This window comes from Oncorhynchus nerka, linkage group LG6 (assembly GCF_034236695.1).
Source record: "Oncorhynchus nerka isolate Pitt River linkage group LG6, Oner_Uvic_2.0, whole genome shotgun sequence".
Lineage (NCBI taxonomy): Eukaryota > Metazoa > Chordata > Actinopteri > Salmoniformes > Salmonidae > Oncorhynchus > Oncorhynchus nerka.
Window position 1 is genome coordinate 75,584,025 of NC_088401.1, and position 17,052 is coordinate 75,601,076.

The following is a 17,052-nucleotide window of genomic DNA, read 5'->3' on the forward strand; positions in this document are numbered from 1 at the left end:
CAGTGATGCAACCAGTCAAGATGCTTTCAATGGTGCATTTGTGGGCCTATGCCAAATCTTTTCAACCTCCTAATGGTGAAGAGGCACTGTGTGCGTGGACCATTTTAAGTCCTTACTGATTTGGACATCGATTGTGGGAGAAGTCGGAGCTCAGGGATGATAGACGCGTTTCCCACTAGTACTCACCAGTTGGAGGGGTGTCCAAGTAGATTTTACCCAGTCATATGTGGTAAATATCACCTTCCCACTTGGTTATGAGCGTTAGCTGTCAATGTTAGTATTTATTCATATGTAACGCATCAGAGCCATGAGTTGAGTGTGCAGATTCTATTTCGTAAGATGACAATACATAACAAATGCATTGTGCTGTAACTAGTCAAACATGCTATTCGTTTCTGGGAAATGAAAACAAAGCCCTACCTACACAAACAATAAAGTGCACGGCCACAAGTACATTTCAATATGTTTATTGAATATTAAGGTAAATATTTCACATTAATACAGGCTACGTAAAGTAGAGCCACTATACGACATGAAATGTACTCTCATTTTAACCCTTTTTAGTATGTAAACAATTATACATTTATTTACCACTAAAAGGTATTCTGATTTCTTTCTCTCTTTAGGTAATCATCATCCTCTAGTTGTTGGCTGAGTATCATCATCCTCTAGTTGTTGGCTGAGTATCATCATCCTCTAGTTGTTGGCTGAGTATCATCATCCTCTAGTTGTTGGCTGAGTATCATCATCCTCTAGTTGTTGGCTGAGTATCATCAGCTCTCCCCCTGAGGACGAGAACTCTGTACGTGGGTTGAAGTCCTAAATCTAAGCTACACAGAGCATGGAGCCGGTTGGACAGGCTGTCACCATCAGTTTGTTCATCAGACATCAACCGGACTTTAAACAGAACTAGGGCCCAGATTTTTCCCTCCCGACTCCACAACAGCCATTGCTGAAATGGTAGTACATTTCTTTATTTCTTATTGAGTTAGGCACATTAAAGAACGGTGTCAAGATCATTTCTCTCCATTTCTTTGCTCTTCGTTCTCTACTAAAGTTAACATGTTTTACAATTCTGTTGGTTTTTGTTGTCAGTTGGAAATTAAATTCATGTTTGTGGTGTGTGTGTGTGTGTGTGTGTGTGTGTGCGCGCGCGCGTTTGATTTCTGTCGATGCCAGCCGGCTAGTTGACGTGGTTCAGGTGCACGTGAGGAGCCCAGGTACCAGGCCACACCTGAACGAGGAGGAAGAAGAGAAGTGGAACAGTTGAGAGAGAAGGAGATTCCATTAGCAAAGGTGTGTGTGTGGAAAAAGTCTCACCTGCTGTGGGTCGGTGTTGTCTGCGTTGTTGGGGACCACCTTGATGATGGGGCTCCATGCAGGGTCAGCAGCCTGCAGTCCGTTGAACAGGCCCCCTCCCGGACTCTCCCCCATAGGGGGGTGGGGGGGCAGTATGGTCCCTCCATACATCGACATGGCCATACCCTGGAGACAACCAGGTCATTAAACACTTCACAACCAGGTCCACTAACTACAGTATATTAACACGGTCCTACCCTGGAGACAACCAGGTCATTAAACACTTCACAACCAGGTCCACTAACTACAGTATATTAACACGGTCCTACCCTGGAGACAACCAGGTCCACTAACTACAGTATATTAACACTGTCCTACCCTAGAGACAACCAGGTCCACTAACTACAGTATATTAACATGGTCCTACCCTGGAGACAACCAGGTCCACTAACTACAGTATATTAACATGGTCCTACCCTGGGGACAACCAGGTCCACTAACTACAGTATATTAACATGGTCCTACCCTGGGGACAACCAGGTCCACTAACTACAGTATATTAACATGGTAGTACCCTGGAGACAACCAGGTCCACTAACTACAGTATATTAACACGGTCCTACCCTGGAGACAACCAGGTCCACTAACTACAGTATATTAACATGGTCCTACCCTGGGGACAACCAGGTCCACTAACTACAGTATATTAACACGGTCCTACCCTGGAGACAACCAGGTCATTAAACACTTCACAACCAGGTCCACTAACTACAGTATATTAACATGGTCCTACCCTGGAGACACTTCACAACCAGGTCCACTAACTACAGTATATTAACATGGTCCTACCCTGGAGACAACCAGGTCCACTAACTACAGTATATTAACACTGTCCTACCCTAGAGACAACCAGGTCCACTAACTACAGTATATTAACATGGTCCTACCCTGGAGACAACCAGGTCCACTAACTACAGTATATTAACATGGTCCTACCCTGGAGACAACCAGGTCCACTAACTACAGTATATTAACATGGTCCTACCCTGGGGACAACCAGGTCCACTAACTACAGTATATTAACATGGTCCTACCCTGGAGACAACCAGGTCCACTAACTACAGTATATTAACATGGTCCTACCCTGGGGACAACCAGGTCCACTAACTACAGTATATTAACACGGTCCTACCCTGGAGACAACCAGGTCATTAAACACTTCACAACCAGGTCCACTAACTACAGTATATTAACACGGTCCTACCCTGGAGACAACCAGGTCATTAAACACTTCACAACCAGGTCCACTAACTACAGTATATTAACATGGTCCTACCCTGGAGACAACCAGGTCCACTAACTACAGTATATTAACACTGGTCCTACCCTGGAGACAACCAGGTCCACTAACTACATTATATTAACACGGTCCTACCCTGGAGACAACCAGGTCCACTATCTACAGTATATTAACATGGTCCTACCCTGGAGACAACCAGGTCCACTAACTACAGTATATTAACATGGTCCTACCCTGGAGACAACCAGGTCCACTAACTACAGTATATTAACACGGTCCTACCCTGGAGACAACCAGGTCCACTAACTACAGTATATTAACATGGTCCTACCCTGGGGACAACCAGGTCCACTAACTACAGTATATTAACACCGTCCTACCCTGGAGACAACCAGGTCCACTAACTACATTATATTAACATGGTCCTACCCTGGAGACAACCAGGTCCACTAACTACAGTATATTAACATGGTCCTACCCTGGAGACAACCAGGTCCACTAACTACATTATATTAACATGGTCCTACCCTGGAGACAACCAGGTCCACTAACTACAGTATATTAACATGGTCCTACCCTGGAGACACGGACCAGAAGAGGAACGGCCATTTGAAAATATCATATCACCTTCTCAAATAGACAAAGGTGTTTGTCAAAACAAAAAATGCTCAGAATAAAATAGGTTTCACCTTACAGTGAAATGCTTACTGACAAGCCCTTAACCAACAATGCAGTTCAAGAAAGAGTTAAGAAAATATTTACAAAATAAACAAAATCTAAAAGGAATCACAAGGTAACAAGACCTATTCATAACAATAACGAGGCTATATACAGGGGGTACCGGTACCGAGTCAGTGTGCAGGGGTACAGGTTCATCCAGGTAGTGTGTGTGTTACCTTGGGGAAGTCCATGTAGTTGTTAGGGTGGTTGATGTGTTGCTGGTGGTAGTTAGCGGGGTTAGAGATGCCGGAGTCGTCCTGCTCCATGGGCTGGTACTGGGAGAAGGTGTGGTCCGCCTGCAGCCCAGGGTGGACCATGTGACTGCCCATCAGGGGCTGAGACCAACCTGACATGGCTTCTAGAAGGTGAGATGAGAGGTAAGAGACCGAGAGATACTGTCTGTGTGTGAGAGAGTGGGGGGCTGTGGGTGTGAGAGTGGGGGGGGTGGGGGGGTGTACGTGAGGTGGGGTGTGTATATACCCGTTAGTTGTTTATCAGGGCTGTAGACATTGGGGATGGAGAGACCAGCGTGGGTTAATAGTTGTGTGTGAACACATGGATCTGCTGTGTGTCCGTCTGGTTTGTACGACTACTCACCCGAGGCGCTGCCGACTCCGAAGGACCAGATGCCTCCCTGTCCTACAGGAGCGGTGTAGGAGGTCGGGAGGAGAGGAGGGTTGACGGTGGTCTGTCTGATCCTCGCCAGCCTCTCTGTCCCGATGGGAGGAGGCACCTTTCGGTCCTGCTGGCTGCCGCCCTGGCCCTGCTTGGTCTGGTGAGGGGGGGCCGCGGGGCCAGACGACGACACCTTGGAGGGAGGGGGCACCGCCTGGGACTCGCCTGGGGAGACGAGGGGTTAAAGATTAGGGGTTTTGAGTCTAAATGACAGTTATACTATAAGAGAGTTTTGCCTTAGTTAAATCATTTTCTGTTTGTTGAATTCCTGGAAAATAAGCTTTGTGGGCATTTTAGATTACTTTTCACACATCTGTCAGTACCTGATGTGGCAGCGCTCCAGGGGTGAGGGGAGAAGTGCTGTCTGCTGAAGGAGGGGGTGCCCACAGCTGCTGGCCCGTGTAGATAGACTGGACTACCAGACATACTGGTAGCATAGCTGGTCAGACTCAGAGCTGTAAGACAAGGAGGGGGTTTGGGACATATAGAATGTAAGGTCAAACAAAGTCGAATATAAAAAATAAAATAACATCTAAATGTCCCTTTCTTTTACCAATAGGACTGTTGACCATCCTCTGTGAGGCAGAGCGGTACCCAGGGGCCTTGGAGCTGTCTGGAGGGGCCATCATGCCATCCATCTGGCCCATGTAGGCGGGGGGGGCAGAATACTGCTGCTCAGGAGGGGAGCGGGCAGGGAGGTGGCACGCACCCCAAACCTGGTTGTTACCCACCTAATAGAGAGACAAGTGGTTAGTGATCAACTGGGCCACAGGTGTGACCCGAAATGAGAAGGCACTTAGGTCACAACATTTTCTGAATTAAATGTAAACTGGACATAGGTGAAGTCGGGGCAGTCTGGATCTTACAAAAGGCCTTTGATACTGTGAATTATGAGGTCCTCCGATCCAAACCATCCTCCCTTAATGTGTCCACTGAAGTTAGTTGGATGTATTCCTATCTGACAAACATACGTCAAAGGGTTTGTTTGGGGAACACTCAGTCTCTATACTATAACATTGGGGTCCCACAAGGGTCAATATTAGGCCCCCTCCTGTTTACCATCTTTATACAGTTGAAGTCGGAAGTTTACATAAACCTTAGCCAAATACATTTAAACTCAGTTTTTCACAATTCCTGACATTTAATCCTAGCAAAAATTCCTTGTCTTAGGTCAATTAGGATCACCACTTTATTTTAAGAATGTGAAATGTCAGAATAATAGTAGAGAATTATTTATTTCATCACATTCCCAGTGGGTCAGAAGTTTACATACACTCAATTAGTATTTGGTAGCATTGCCTTTAAATTGTTGAACTTGGGTCAAACGTTTCAGGTAGCCTTCCACAAGCTTCCCACAATAAGCTGGGTGAATTTTGCCCCATTCCTCCTGACAGAGCTGGTGTTACTGAGTCAGGTTTGTAGGCCTCCTTGCTCGCAACACGCTTTTTCAGTTCTGCCCACAAACTTTCTATAGGATTGAGGTCAGGGCTTTGTGATGGCCACTCCAATGCCTTGACTTTGTTGTCCTTAAGCCATTTTGCCACAACTTTGGAAGTATGCTTGGGGTCATTGTCCATTTGGAAGACCCATTTGCGGCCAAGCTATAACTTCATGACTGATGTCTTGAGATGTTGCTTCAATATATCCACATAATTTGTCCCCATGTGCAGTTTCAAACAGTAGTATGGCCTTTTTATGGCGGTTTTGGAGCAGTGGCTTCTTACTTGCTGAGCGGCCTTTCAGGTTATGTCAATATAGGACTCGTTTGACTGTGGATATAGATACTTTTGTAATTTTTCCTCCAGCATCTTCACAAGGTCCTTTCTGTTGTTCTTGATTGATTTGCACTTTTCGCACCGAAGTACTTTCATCTCTAGGAGACAGAACGTGTCTCCTTCCTGAGCAGTATGACAGCTGCGTCGTCCCATGGTGGTTATACTGGCGTACTATTGTTTGTACAGATGAACGTGGTACCTTCAGGTGTTTGGAAATTGCTCCCAGGGATGAATCAGACTTGTGGAGGTCTTCAATTGTGGTTCTGAGGTCTTGGCTGATTTCTTTTGATTTTCCCATGATGTCAAGCAAAGAGGCATTGAGTTTGAAGGTAGGCCTTCAAATACATCCCCAGGTACACCTCCAATTGACTAAAATAATGTCAATTAGCCTAGCAGAAGCTTCTAAAGCCATGACATAATTTCCTGGAACTTTCCAAGCTGTTTAAAGGCACAGTCAACTTAGTGTATGTAAACTTCTGACCCACTGGAATTGTGATACAGTGAATTATAAGTGAAATAATCTGCCTGTAAACAATTGTTGGAAAAATGACTTGTGTCATGCACAAAGTAGATGTCCTAACCGACTTGCCAAAACTATAGTTTGTTAACAAGACATTTGTGCAGTGGTTGAAAAACGAGTTTTAATGATTACAACCTAAGTGTATGTAAACTTCTGACTTCAACTGTAAATGATCTCCCACAAGTTAACATGCAGATGTATGCAAACTATACAGTTCTGTATGTACACAGATAATAGACAAGTTGTTAACAAGTTAACTGAAGCTGTAGTACATGTTTGTAAATGGACAACTAATTCTTGCCTGCATTTAAATATCGACAAAACGATGTACTTCTCCAAGAAATCCATTGATTCCTCCCAACGATCTGTTCTTGTTAATGGGGAGAATCTGAAAGTTGTTTAACTTCAGGTATCTCAGAGTTTTTTTGGGGGGGGGACTCCAACTTGGCATTTAAGAAACATGTGAAGGTGGTTAACAAGGTCAAGTTTGGATTATCCAACTTTAGGTTAATAAGACCTTTCCTTCCTCTAGAGGCCACCAAACTATATATGCATGCTATGACCTCACATGCTGGTCACAGGCAGGAGCTACTATTCTGAAACCAATTGAATCACTCTACAAACACACACTTCATATTTTTGATAACAAACTGAACAGTTACCACCATTGTCATATTATTTACAAACATAATTGATTCAGTCTGGATAGGTTTAAGCAGTATGTAGATGCAAGCCTTGTCTTTAAGATCCTGCATGGTGTTGTTGCCCCTCTATGCCGGCATATCATGATCAAGGAAAGCCCCTCCAGGATAACAAGGGCATTAAGTAGAGGTTGATTGCGTCGGCCCTTTTTGACACAGTAATTTCGATCAATCGCCCTTCTCTGTTAGAGCTACAATACACTGAAATGCAATGCCAATGGACTTGCTGCACCGATTATTGTATTTTTACATTTAAAATTGAAAACATGGCTCAAATCTAAATCTGTACACGTGAGTTATCTGTGGTTCCTCATATGTAAGACGACAGTTGATGATAGTGTTGTTGTTAGAATGATATATTATTGGATGTAATGTGTTTTGTATTGTTTTAGTGAGTATTTGTATAAAGGTGGCTGTGTAAAGTACCTTACCTGCCCAGGGAATACTGGTGCAAATGATCTTTTGGCTAACCCCGGCACATTTACATGGATGTTGCATTATTGTAATACTGATGTTGATTAATGTGCATTATCCCCTATAAATAAAGAAATAAACCTTCAAAACATGTTGTTACTCTATGGCAGCGCTCTCCAACCCTGTTCCTGGAGAGCTACCCTCCTGTAGGTTCACTGCAACCCTGTTCCTGGAGAGCTACCCTCCTGTAGGTTCACTGCAACCCTGTTCTTGGAGAGCTACCCTCCTGTAGGTTTTAACTGCAACCCTGTTCTTGGAGAGCTACCCTACTGTAGGTTTTAACTGCAACCCTGTTCTTGGAGAGCTACCCTCCTGTAGGTTTTCACTCCAACCCCAGCTGTAACTAACCTGATACAGCTTACCAAACAGCTAATTATTAGAATCTGGTGTGCTAGATTAGGGTTGGAGTGAAAACCTACAGGAGGGTAGCTCTCCAGGAACAGGGTTGGAGTGTAAACCTACAGGAGGGTAGCTCTCCAGGAACAGGGTTGGAGTGAAAACCTACAGGAGGGTAGCTGTCCAGGAACAGGGTTAGAGTGTAAACCTACAGGAGGGTAGCTCTCCAGGAACAGGATTGGAGTGTAAACCTACAGGAGGGTAGCTCTCCAGGAACAGGATTGGAGTGTAAACCTACAGGAGGGTAGCTTGTCCAGGAACAGGGTTGGAGTGAAAACCTACAGGAGGGTAGCTTGTCCAGGAACAGGGTTGGAGTGAAAACCTACAGGAGGGTAGCTGTCCAGGATCAGGATTGGAGTGAAAACCTACAGGAGGGTAGCTGTCCAGGATCAGGATTGGAGTGTAAACCTACAGGAGGGTAGCTTTCCAGGAACAGGATTGGAGTGTAAACCTACAGGAGGGTAGCTGTCCAGGAACAGGGTTGGAGTGTAAACCTACAGGAGGGTAGCTGTCCAGGAACAGGATTGGAGTGTAAACCTACAGGAGGGTAGCTCTCCAGGAACAGGATTGGAATGTAAACCTACAGGAGGGTAGCTCTCCAGGAACAGGATTGGAATGTAAACCTACAGGAGGGTAGCTCTCCAGGAACAGGATTGGAGTGTAAACCTACAGGAGGGTAGCTATCCAGGAACAGGATTGGAATGTAAACCTACAGGAGGGTAGCTGTCCAGGAACAGGATTGGAGTGTAAACCTACAGGAGAGTAGCTATCCAGGAACAGGATTGGAATGTAAACCTACAGGAGGGTAGCTATCCAGGAACAGGATTGGAGTGTAAACCTACAGGAGAGTAGCTATCCAGGAACAGGATTGGAATGTAAACCTAGAGGGTAGCTCTCCAGGAACAGGATTGGAGTGTAAACCTACAGGAGGGTAGCTTGTCCAGGAACAGGATTGGAGTGTAAACCTACAGGAGGGTAGCTGTCCAGGAACAGGATTGGAGTGTAAACCTACAGGAGAGTAGCTATCCAGGAACAGGATTGGAATGTAAACCTAGAGGGTAGCTCTCCAGGAACAGGATTGGAGTGTAAACCTACAGGAGGGTAGCTCTCCAGGAACAGGATTGGAATGTAAACCTTGTCCAGGAACAGGATTGGAGGTAAACCTACAGCTGTCCAGGAACAGGATTGGAGTGTAAACCTACAGGAGAGTAGCTATCCAGGAACAGGATTGGAATGTAAACCTAGAGGGTAGCTCTCCAGGAACAGGATTGGAGTGTAAACCTACAGGAGGGTAGCTTGTCCAGGAACAGGTTTGGAGTGAAAACCTACAGGAGGGTAGGTGTCCAGGAACAGGGTTGGAATGAAAACCTACAGGAGGGTAGCTCTCCAGGAACAGTGTTGGAGAGACCTGCTCTATTGAAATAAAAAACGATTCTGTGGAGAACAGAAATAGTAGAAAATAATGTCTGGTGGCACCCACCTGGTTGTTGTTGTCGAACATGCTGCTGAAATGGTTGAAGAGAGCTGCAGGGCCGAAGTTAGGGGGCATCTGCTGGGGCTTGGCCCCACCATGGACCTGCTGCTGTATCGGAGAACCGTTCATCAGACCCATGGAGGGGGGCTGGGATGCCTGGGGCTGCTTCTGTTTGGGGTGCTCATGTTGTTGTTGCTGTGTGTTATGGGGTAGGAACGTTTGTTGTTGCTGGTCGAGGTGTTGGTAGTAGGGCCCTGTCGGGGGCTGCATGCGGTGGGAGACACGGGGAGCGGGAGCCGAGAAGTGGGGTACGGTGCTGTTGGGGTGTGTGTGTGGGGGTGGAGGAGGATGAGGGGAGGTGGGAGCTGGACTGAAGAGGGAGGAGAGGTGGAGGGGGTCTGATGAGGAAGTGGAGGTTAGGAGAGGAGGGGGTTGGTGCTGCTGCTGCTGGCGGGGCTCAAGTTTGGAGGGGGCAGTCATGACAGGGGCGGTGAAACCACCTGAACTGACCACATTGTTGACTGAGACGGATAGGGCCTCCTGAGAGAGGGAGGGGGTCAGCTTCTCCTTTCCTGGGGGAGCAATGGGGGCGCTGGGGGTGACTTGGGGGGCTGAGAGATGGGGGTGACCTGGGGTTGAAGAGGGTTAGGGGTGTTTGTAGCCGTTAAGCCCGTGTGTTGGTGGGCGGGAGACCCTGTACTTCTCACTGAGTGACTACTACTACTGACAGTGGTGGTAGTAACCATGGAGACAGAGTTGACCCCTATGTGCTTGGGGTCAGAGGTGAACAGCTGTTTCCTGACTGAGGAGGGTGTGGGGGTGCTGGGCTGGGCCCCAGGGGGGGGGTTAGGGGTGTGGGGTGACCCTGTAGTCGTAGCTGTCTGACTGTTAGAGGCACTAGGACTGGAGACAGAGGAGCTTGTGGATGATGTGTTATTGTGATCATTATGACTTGACAAGTTAGATGTGGCCTGGTTGTTACCACTACTACCACTGTTGTGTTTGGGGGAGCTGTTGACGCTACCGGGACTCAGCGGCCGCACCGGGAACGGGCCCCAGGTGCTGGCGGCAGGGGAGAAGGTCCCACCGAACTGGGCCATGGGCAGCATGGGGTGTCTGATCTGATGCATGGTCTGGGCTGCCAGGAGGGCCAGCTGGGGATGGGCGTAGGCCAGGGGGAGAGACACGGGGAAGGGCTGCCTCACCCCAGACAGACCCTTACCCATCTTACCCCCCGTCTGAGAGGAAGAGGACTGGAAGGAGACCCCAGAGGACGTGACCAGGGAGCCCAGGGCCTTGGCCCCAACGCTGAGGTTAAGGTTAGCCCCAGTGGGGGTGGGGAAGGGGGCTGAGGTGATCTTGGAGCCCGGGGCCCTGATGTGGTTCCTGGGGATGAGGTCCTCTAGTTCCTTGGCTGGGTCCTGGATCAAAGAGGTGATCAGCTGGACCGCGTGGCGTGTAGACTCCGTGCCACCTCTGGAATGGACCATCACAACACAGGGGTCAGTGGCCACACAACAATGTACACATTCCATGGACATGTTTCCAAACAATCACAGTATCTCAAATCTTCACTGATCTCCTGGAGATACTGCAGGAGGATTTATAAATCAACACATATCTATTACTCTGTTAAATACTTAGAATCCCTCGGATAAAACAACACATGACTATTAGAATCCCTCAGATAAATCAACATGACTATTAGAATCCCTCAGATAAATCAACACACAATTATTAGAATCCCTCAGATAAATCAACACACAATTATTAGAATCCCTCAGATAAATCAACATGACTATTAGAATCCCTCAGATAAATCAACACATGATTATTAGAATCCCTCAGATAAATCAACACATGATTATTAGAATCCCTCAGATAAATCAACACATGATTATTAGAATCCCTCAGATAAATCAACACATGATTATTACTCTTTTCTCGATTTTCCTCCTGTTCAGTTCTACTCTTCTGACTGGTGTAATAACGGTCTGTTGCCACCAGAGGTCAGGCTCTCCTCTCCCTCTCTCCGGTCCTACCTGATGGTGATCATTCTCTCTCCGTTCTTGTCTTTCTGTTTGTCCACGTCAATGTGTGCTCCCGTCACGTCCTGTATAGCTGTGATGTTGCAGCCTCCTCTACCCATGATCCTCGACACCACCGAGGCCGGCACCGATAGCTTCTTAGACCTGCAGCCCGGAGAGAGAGAGATTCATATGGGGTTTAGAACCGGGACAAAGCACAAGATCCATGGGGAGCCACAGGCCTGACAACTTACTTTCCCTCATTGTCTAAAACAGTGGTTCCTAACCAGGGAATCTGGGGGTACCTGGCCTGTCCACTAGGGGTACCTGGCCTGTCCACTAGGGGTACCTGGCCTGTCCACTAGGGGTACCTGGCCTGTCCACTGGGGGTACCTGGCCTGTCCACTGGGGGTACCTGGCCTGTCCACTGGGGGTACCTGGCCTGTCCACTGGGGGTACCTGGCCTGTCCACTGGGGGTACTTTCAGACTCATGAGACCATAGGTCTACTGGTAAAATGCATGAGGGGGTACTTTGACTCATGAGACCATAGGTCTACTGGTAAAATGCATGAGGGGGTACTTTGACTCATGAGACCATAGGTCTACTGGTAAAATGCACGAGAGGGTACTTTCAGACTAATGAGACCATAGGTCTACTGGTAAAATGCATGAGGGGGTACTTTCAGACTCATGAGACCATAGGTCTACTGGTAAAATGCATGAGGGGGTACTTTGACTCATGAGACCATAGGTCTACTGGTAAAATGCATGAGGGGGTACTTTGACTCATGAGACCATAGGTATACTGGTAAAATGCATGAGGGGGTACTTTGACTCATGAGACCATAGGTATACTGGTAAAATGCATGAGGGGGTACTTTGACTCATGAGACCATAGGTATACTGGTAAAATGCATGAGGGGGTACTTTGACTCATGAGACCATAGGTATACTGGTAAAATGCATGAGGGGGTACTTTGACTCATGAGACCATAGGTATACTGGTAAAATGCATGAGGGGGTACATCAGGGGAACTCCGGGCAGAGAAACATTCAGTTGGCTGGTACAGTAACCAAAAAAGTTTGGGAACCACTGGCCTAAAATATCCTATAGATTTCCTTGAAGCATTTGTAGATGGATTTTATGGATGGTGTTTGTGTCGACCCACCGTCTCACCACCTCCTTCCAACCCTCCTCTCTCTTCTGTCCCCTCTTGGGGCTGGTGAGGCTCTTGCTGTTGGGGGATGTGACAGGTAGAGACATGGTCTTAAACTGAGACGGTACAGAGCTGCTGGGGGTCAACTCACTCATGTCTGGAGCTCTGAGAGGTTGGGGGGGGGGGGAGAAAGAGGGGGAGAGAACAAGGGGGAGAAAGAGAGAGAAAGGGATAAAGGTCAGATTGACATTTAATAAGGTTGAGGTTTTATCTATGTATTTGTAATAGAAATGCACTGTTCCGTGTGATTTGATGGTTTCCTTTAGGAAAACTACAGTTAGTCAAAGTCAAACCAATGGCTCTCCTCTAAAGCGCTGCAGGTCACTCACTTGTGTGTAGGCTTGGAGATGGAGACGCTGACTTGGTTGCCTGGGTGTAGCTGCAGACAGTGTTTCTTCTCCGGGCCTGGCAGCAGGCTGTGAGTGGGGCCCGAGGACGAAGAGGAGGAGGAGGAAGAGGAGGATGAGGAAGAAGAGGGGAGGTCGGGGAGGAAGTTGAGCTCCTGGCTCTTGCCCCCGCTGCTGCTACTCTCGCTGGCACAGTCGGTGCTGTCCAGGGGGTCCGAGTCACTGGTGCCCCCCGCCCCTGTCACCCCACCACCCCGTGGCTCCCCATGGATCGTGTTGGCCTTGTGCTGTGGCAGCACCACCTGCTGGTCAGAGATGGAATCATCACTGATTAGACACCTTGATTGACAGATTTTTTGACGGATAACTGAGTGGAAAAGACGAGTGGACATGTGTACATATTTGCAGCCACCCAGAAAATCACAGCTTCACTCTCTTGTCCTTAAATTTAGCTAGGCTACATTATATTCTGCAGTCAGGTCACATAATACATCATATGGGGGCGGCAGGGTAGCCTAGTGGTTAGAGTGTAGAGGCGGCAGGGTAGCCTAGTGGTTAGAGTGTTGGACTAGTAACCGAAAGGTTGCAAGATCGAATCCCTGAGCTGACAAGGTAAAAGTCTGTCGTTCTGCCCCTGAACAGGGCAGTTAACCCACTGTTAACTGTCTTGTCATTGTCACTGCCTGTCATTGAAAATAAGAATTTGTTCTTAACGGATGTGCCTCGTTAAATAAAGGTAAAATTATAAATATATATATTTTTTTTTAAATACAGTACCAGTCAAAAGTTTGGACACATCTACTCATTCAAGGGTTCTTCTTTATGTTTTACCATTTTCTACATGGTAGAATAATAGCGAAGACATAAAAACTATGAAATAATACATATGGAATGATGTAGTAACCAAAAAAAAAAAAAAGTGTTAAACAAATCAAAATATATTTGAGATTCTTCAAAGTAGCCACCCTTTGCCTTGATGACAGCTTTGCACACACTCTTGGAATTCTCTCAACCAGCTTGAAGGAGTTCCCACATATGCTGACCACTTGTTGGTTGCTTTTCCTTCACTCCACGGTCCAACTCATCCCAAACCATCTCAATTGGGTTTAAATAAATCACAAACAGCGTCACCAGGAAAACACCATCACACCTCCCCCTCCATGCTTCACTGTGGGAAGCACACAAAGTCACAGTGGTTAGAACCAAACATTTGGACTCATCAGACCAAAGGACATATTTCCACCGGTCTAATGTCCAATGCTCCTGTTTCTTGGCCCAAGCAAGTCTCTTCTTCTTATTGGTGTCCTTTAGTAGTGGTTTCTTTGCAGCAATTCGACCATGGAGGCCTAATTCACGCAGCCTCCCCTGACAGTTGATGTTGAGATGTGTTACTTGAACTCTGTGAAGCATTTATTTGGGCTACAATCTGAGGTGCAGTTAACTCTAATGAATGCTTCCTGTGTTGGTCCTCATGAGAGCCAGTTTCATCATAGCGCTTGATGGTTTTTGCGACTGCACTTGAAGAAACTTTAAAAGTTCTTGAAATGTTCCGGATTGACTGATCTTCTTGTCTGAAGTAATGGACTGTTGTTTCTCTTTGCTTATTTGAGCTGGTCTTTTACCAAATAGGGTTATCTCCTGTATACCACCCCTACCTTGTCACAACACAACTGATTGGCTCAAACTTTGTGGTTACAACATGATTCCATATGTGTTATTTCATAGTTTTGATGTCTTCACTATTATTCTACATGTAGAAAATAGTAAAAATAAAGAAAAACCCTTGAATGAGTAGGTGTGTTAACTTCTGACTGGTACTGTTTAGATACATACACATTACAAAAATTAAATCAAATCTATATTGAAACTATATTTTAAATACACCAACCACCTGTGGGTCCTGCAGTATGATTGGTTAATACCTGTGAGTCCTGACATATGATTGGTTCGCTGGGGGACGAGTCCTTGGTCTTGTTCTTCTTGCTTTTGCGGCTGGCACTGGTCGTCGTGGCAACACTGGCCCTCTTCTTGCCGAACACACAGCTGAAGGTGGCGGGGATACCGATGGTGGTGGTGGTGGTCGCACTGGGGGGGTCGATGGGGGGGTCCACTTCTGGAGAGGGAACGACAGAGTTGTTAAACTTTCCACCACAAACAAATGTTATTATCGGCATTTTGGCAACAAATGATTAGACATTGAAACCAAGATATAATTTACCCTCGGCGGAGTCATCCTGCTTCTGCATCTCACCGTCTTCCTCCTCATCCTCCTCCTGGGTAGTCTTCTGCTCCTCTTCATCCTCCTCCTCCTCCTCCTCCTGCTTTCTCTTCTGCTCCTCCTTCTTCTTCTTGCGTTTCTCCTTGCGTTTCTCTCTCTTGGCAGCCAGGGCCTGCTTCTTGCTCTCCTCTCTGGACTTCTCCAGGTCGAGCTCCTTGAGGAGAATGCTGGCATTCTTGTTGGCTTCAGCAGCCTGCTGGTCTTTGGCTTTGACGATGGTCTCCATGCACTGATGGCACTTCTTCAACAACTCCTGAGAGAGGGAGGGATGGAGAGAGAGAGGGAGAGAGAGAGAGAGAGAGAGAGAGAGGATGGAGAGAGAGGGAGGGATGGAGAGAGAGGGAGGGATGGAGAGAGAGGGAGGGATGGAGAGAGAGAGAGGGATGGAGAGAGAGAGGGATGGAGAGAGAGGGAGGGATGGAGAGAGAGAGAGGGATGGAGAGAGAGAGAGGGATGGAGAGAGAGAGGGATGGAGAGAGAGAGGGATGGAGAGAGAGAGAGAGGGATGGAGAGAGAGGGAGGGATGGAGAGAGAGGGAGGGATGGAGAGAGAGGGAGGGATGGAGAGAGAGGGAGGGATGGAGAGAGAGAGAGGGAGGAGAGAGAGAGGGGAGGGAGAGAGAGGGAGGGAGGGAGAGAGAGGGAGGAGGGAGGGAGGAGGAGGAGGGAGAGAGAGAGAGAGGGAGGGAGGGAGGGAGAGAGAGGGAGGGAGGGAGAGAGAGGGAGGGAGAGAGAGGGAGGGAGAGAGAGGGGGAGGGAGGGAGGAGGAGGGGGAGGGAGGATGGAGGGAGGGATGGAGGGAGGGATGGAGGGAGGGATGGAGGGAGGGATGGAGCGAGAGGGAGGGAGGGATGGAGGGAGGGAGGGAGGGGGATGGAGGGAGGGATGGAGCGAGAGGGAGGGATGGAGCGAGGGAGGGAGGGAGAGGGAGGGAGGGAGGAGAGAGAAGGGGGGAGGGAGGGAGAGAAAGGGAGAGAGGGGAGGGAGGGAGAGAGGGAGGGGAGGGATGGAGAGGGAGGGATGGAGAGGGATGGGAGGGATGGAGGGAGGGATGGAGGGAGAGAGAGGGAGGGATGGAGGGAGAGAGAGGGAGGGATGGAGGGAGGGATGGAGGGAGAGAGAGGGAGGGAGGGATGGAGAGAGATGGAGGGATGGAGAGAGAGGGAGGGATGGAGAGAGTTAGTGAAAACTCAAATCTTTCTAACCCACCGTCATACATATACAAGCTATGGCGCATTTGACAGCCAATGATATCCAGCCAACATACAAGCTCACAGAGTGATCGGTGGAGGTGTTACCTTGTCAGCGATGGTGGCGATGTATCTCATACACTCAATGTCTGAGGGGAACTGGTTGACCTCCTTTACCAGGTACTGAACCACCTTTACATGACCCTGAGAAACACAGGGGGGGGGCTAACTGTAAATAGGCAAACATCGTTTCAGGCTGGGGGAAGACTGCAGGACCTCATAGTGGAACCAGATAGTGAGGGGGCCAGGTGTTGCAGAGGGGAAGGGTCATCCTGCAACACGACCTACCTTACGGAAGGCAGCCATGAGCGGTGTGATCTTGCGGTTGTCTGCAGCGTCTACGTCGGCCCCGGCCTGCACCAGCAGCTGAACCACGTCAAAATGGCCGCCGTTGGCCGCCAGCCACAGAGGTGTGTTCCCTTTCTTATTGCGCACGTCAACGTGAGCCCCTCTGGAGAACGGAGGAAAACAGAGACAACAGATCAACACGGGATAAAAAGAACGAGGGAAAGAAAACATGACCTTCTAGGGAAATTCCTGCTTTCAAAATGAATACCCACTCAGACAAACACGTTGATTCATTCAGATTGATTGATTGG

At 47.9% G+C, this 17,052-nt stretch overlaps 1 protein-coding gene across 1 annotated transcript in view; it reads right to left on the reverse strand.

Moving 5' to 3' along the window:
- Positions 1-451: 451 nt before the first annotated feature.
- LOC115124621 (ankyrin repeat and KH domain-containing protein 1-like) overlaps positions 452-17,052 on the reverse strand; it is a 90,358-nt gene continuing 73,757 nt past the window's right edge. Inside the window, 15 exon segments of the mRNA XM_065019868.1 lie at positions 452-1,234; positions 1,321-1,485; positions 3,496-3,677; positions 3,917-4,159; positions 4,318-4,449; positions 4,548-4,725; positions 9,341-9,925; positions 9,928-10,810; positions 11,377-11,526; positions 12,532-12,684; positions 12,909-13,228; positions 14,849-15,039; positions 15,145-15,457; positions 16,502-16,597; positions 16,742-16,904. Of these exon segments, the coding sequence (XP_064875940.1) occupies positions 1,184-1,234; positions 1,321-1,485; positions 3,496-3,677; positions 3,917-4,159; positions 4,318-4,449; positions 4,548-4,725; positions 9,341-9,925; positions 9,928-10,810; positions 11,377-11,526; positions 12,532-12,684; positions 12,909-13,228; positions 14,849-15,039; positions 15,145-15,457; positions 16,502-16,597; positions 16,742-16,904 (3,805 nt within the window). The 3' untranslated portion in view covers positions 452-1,183.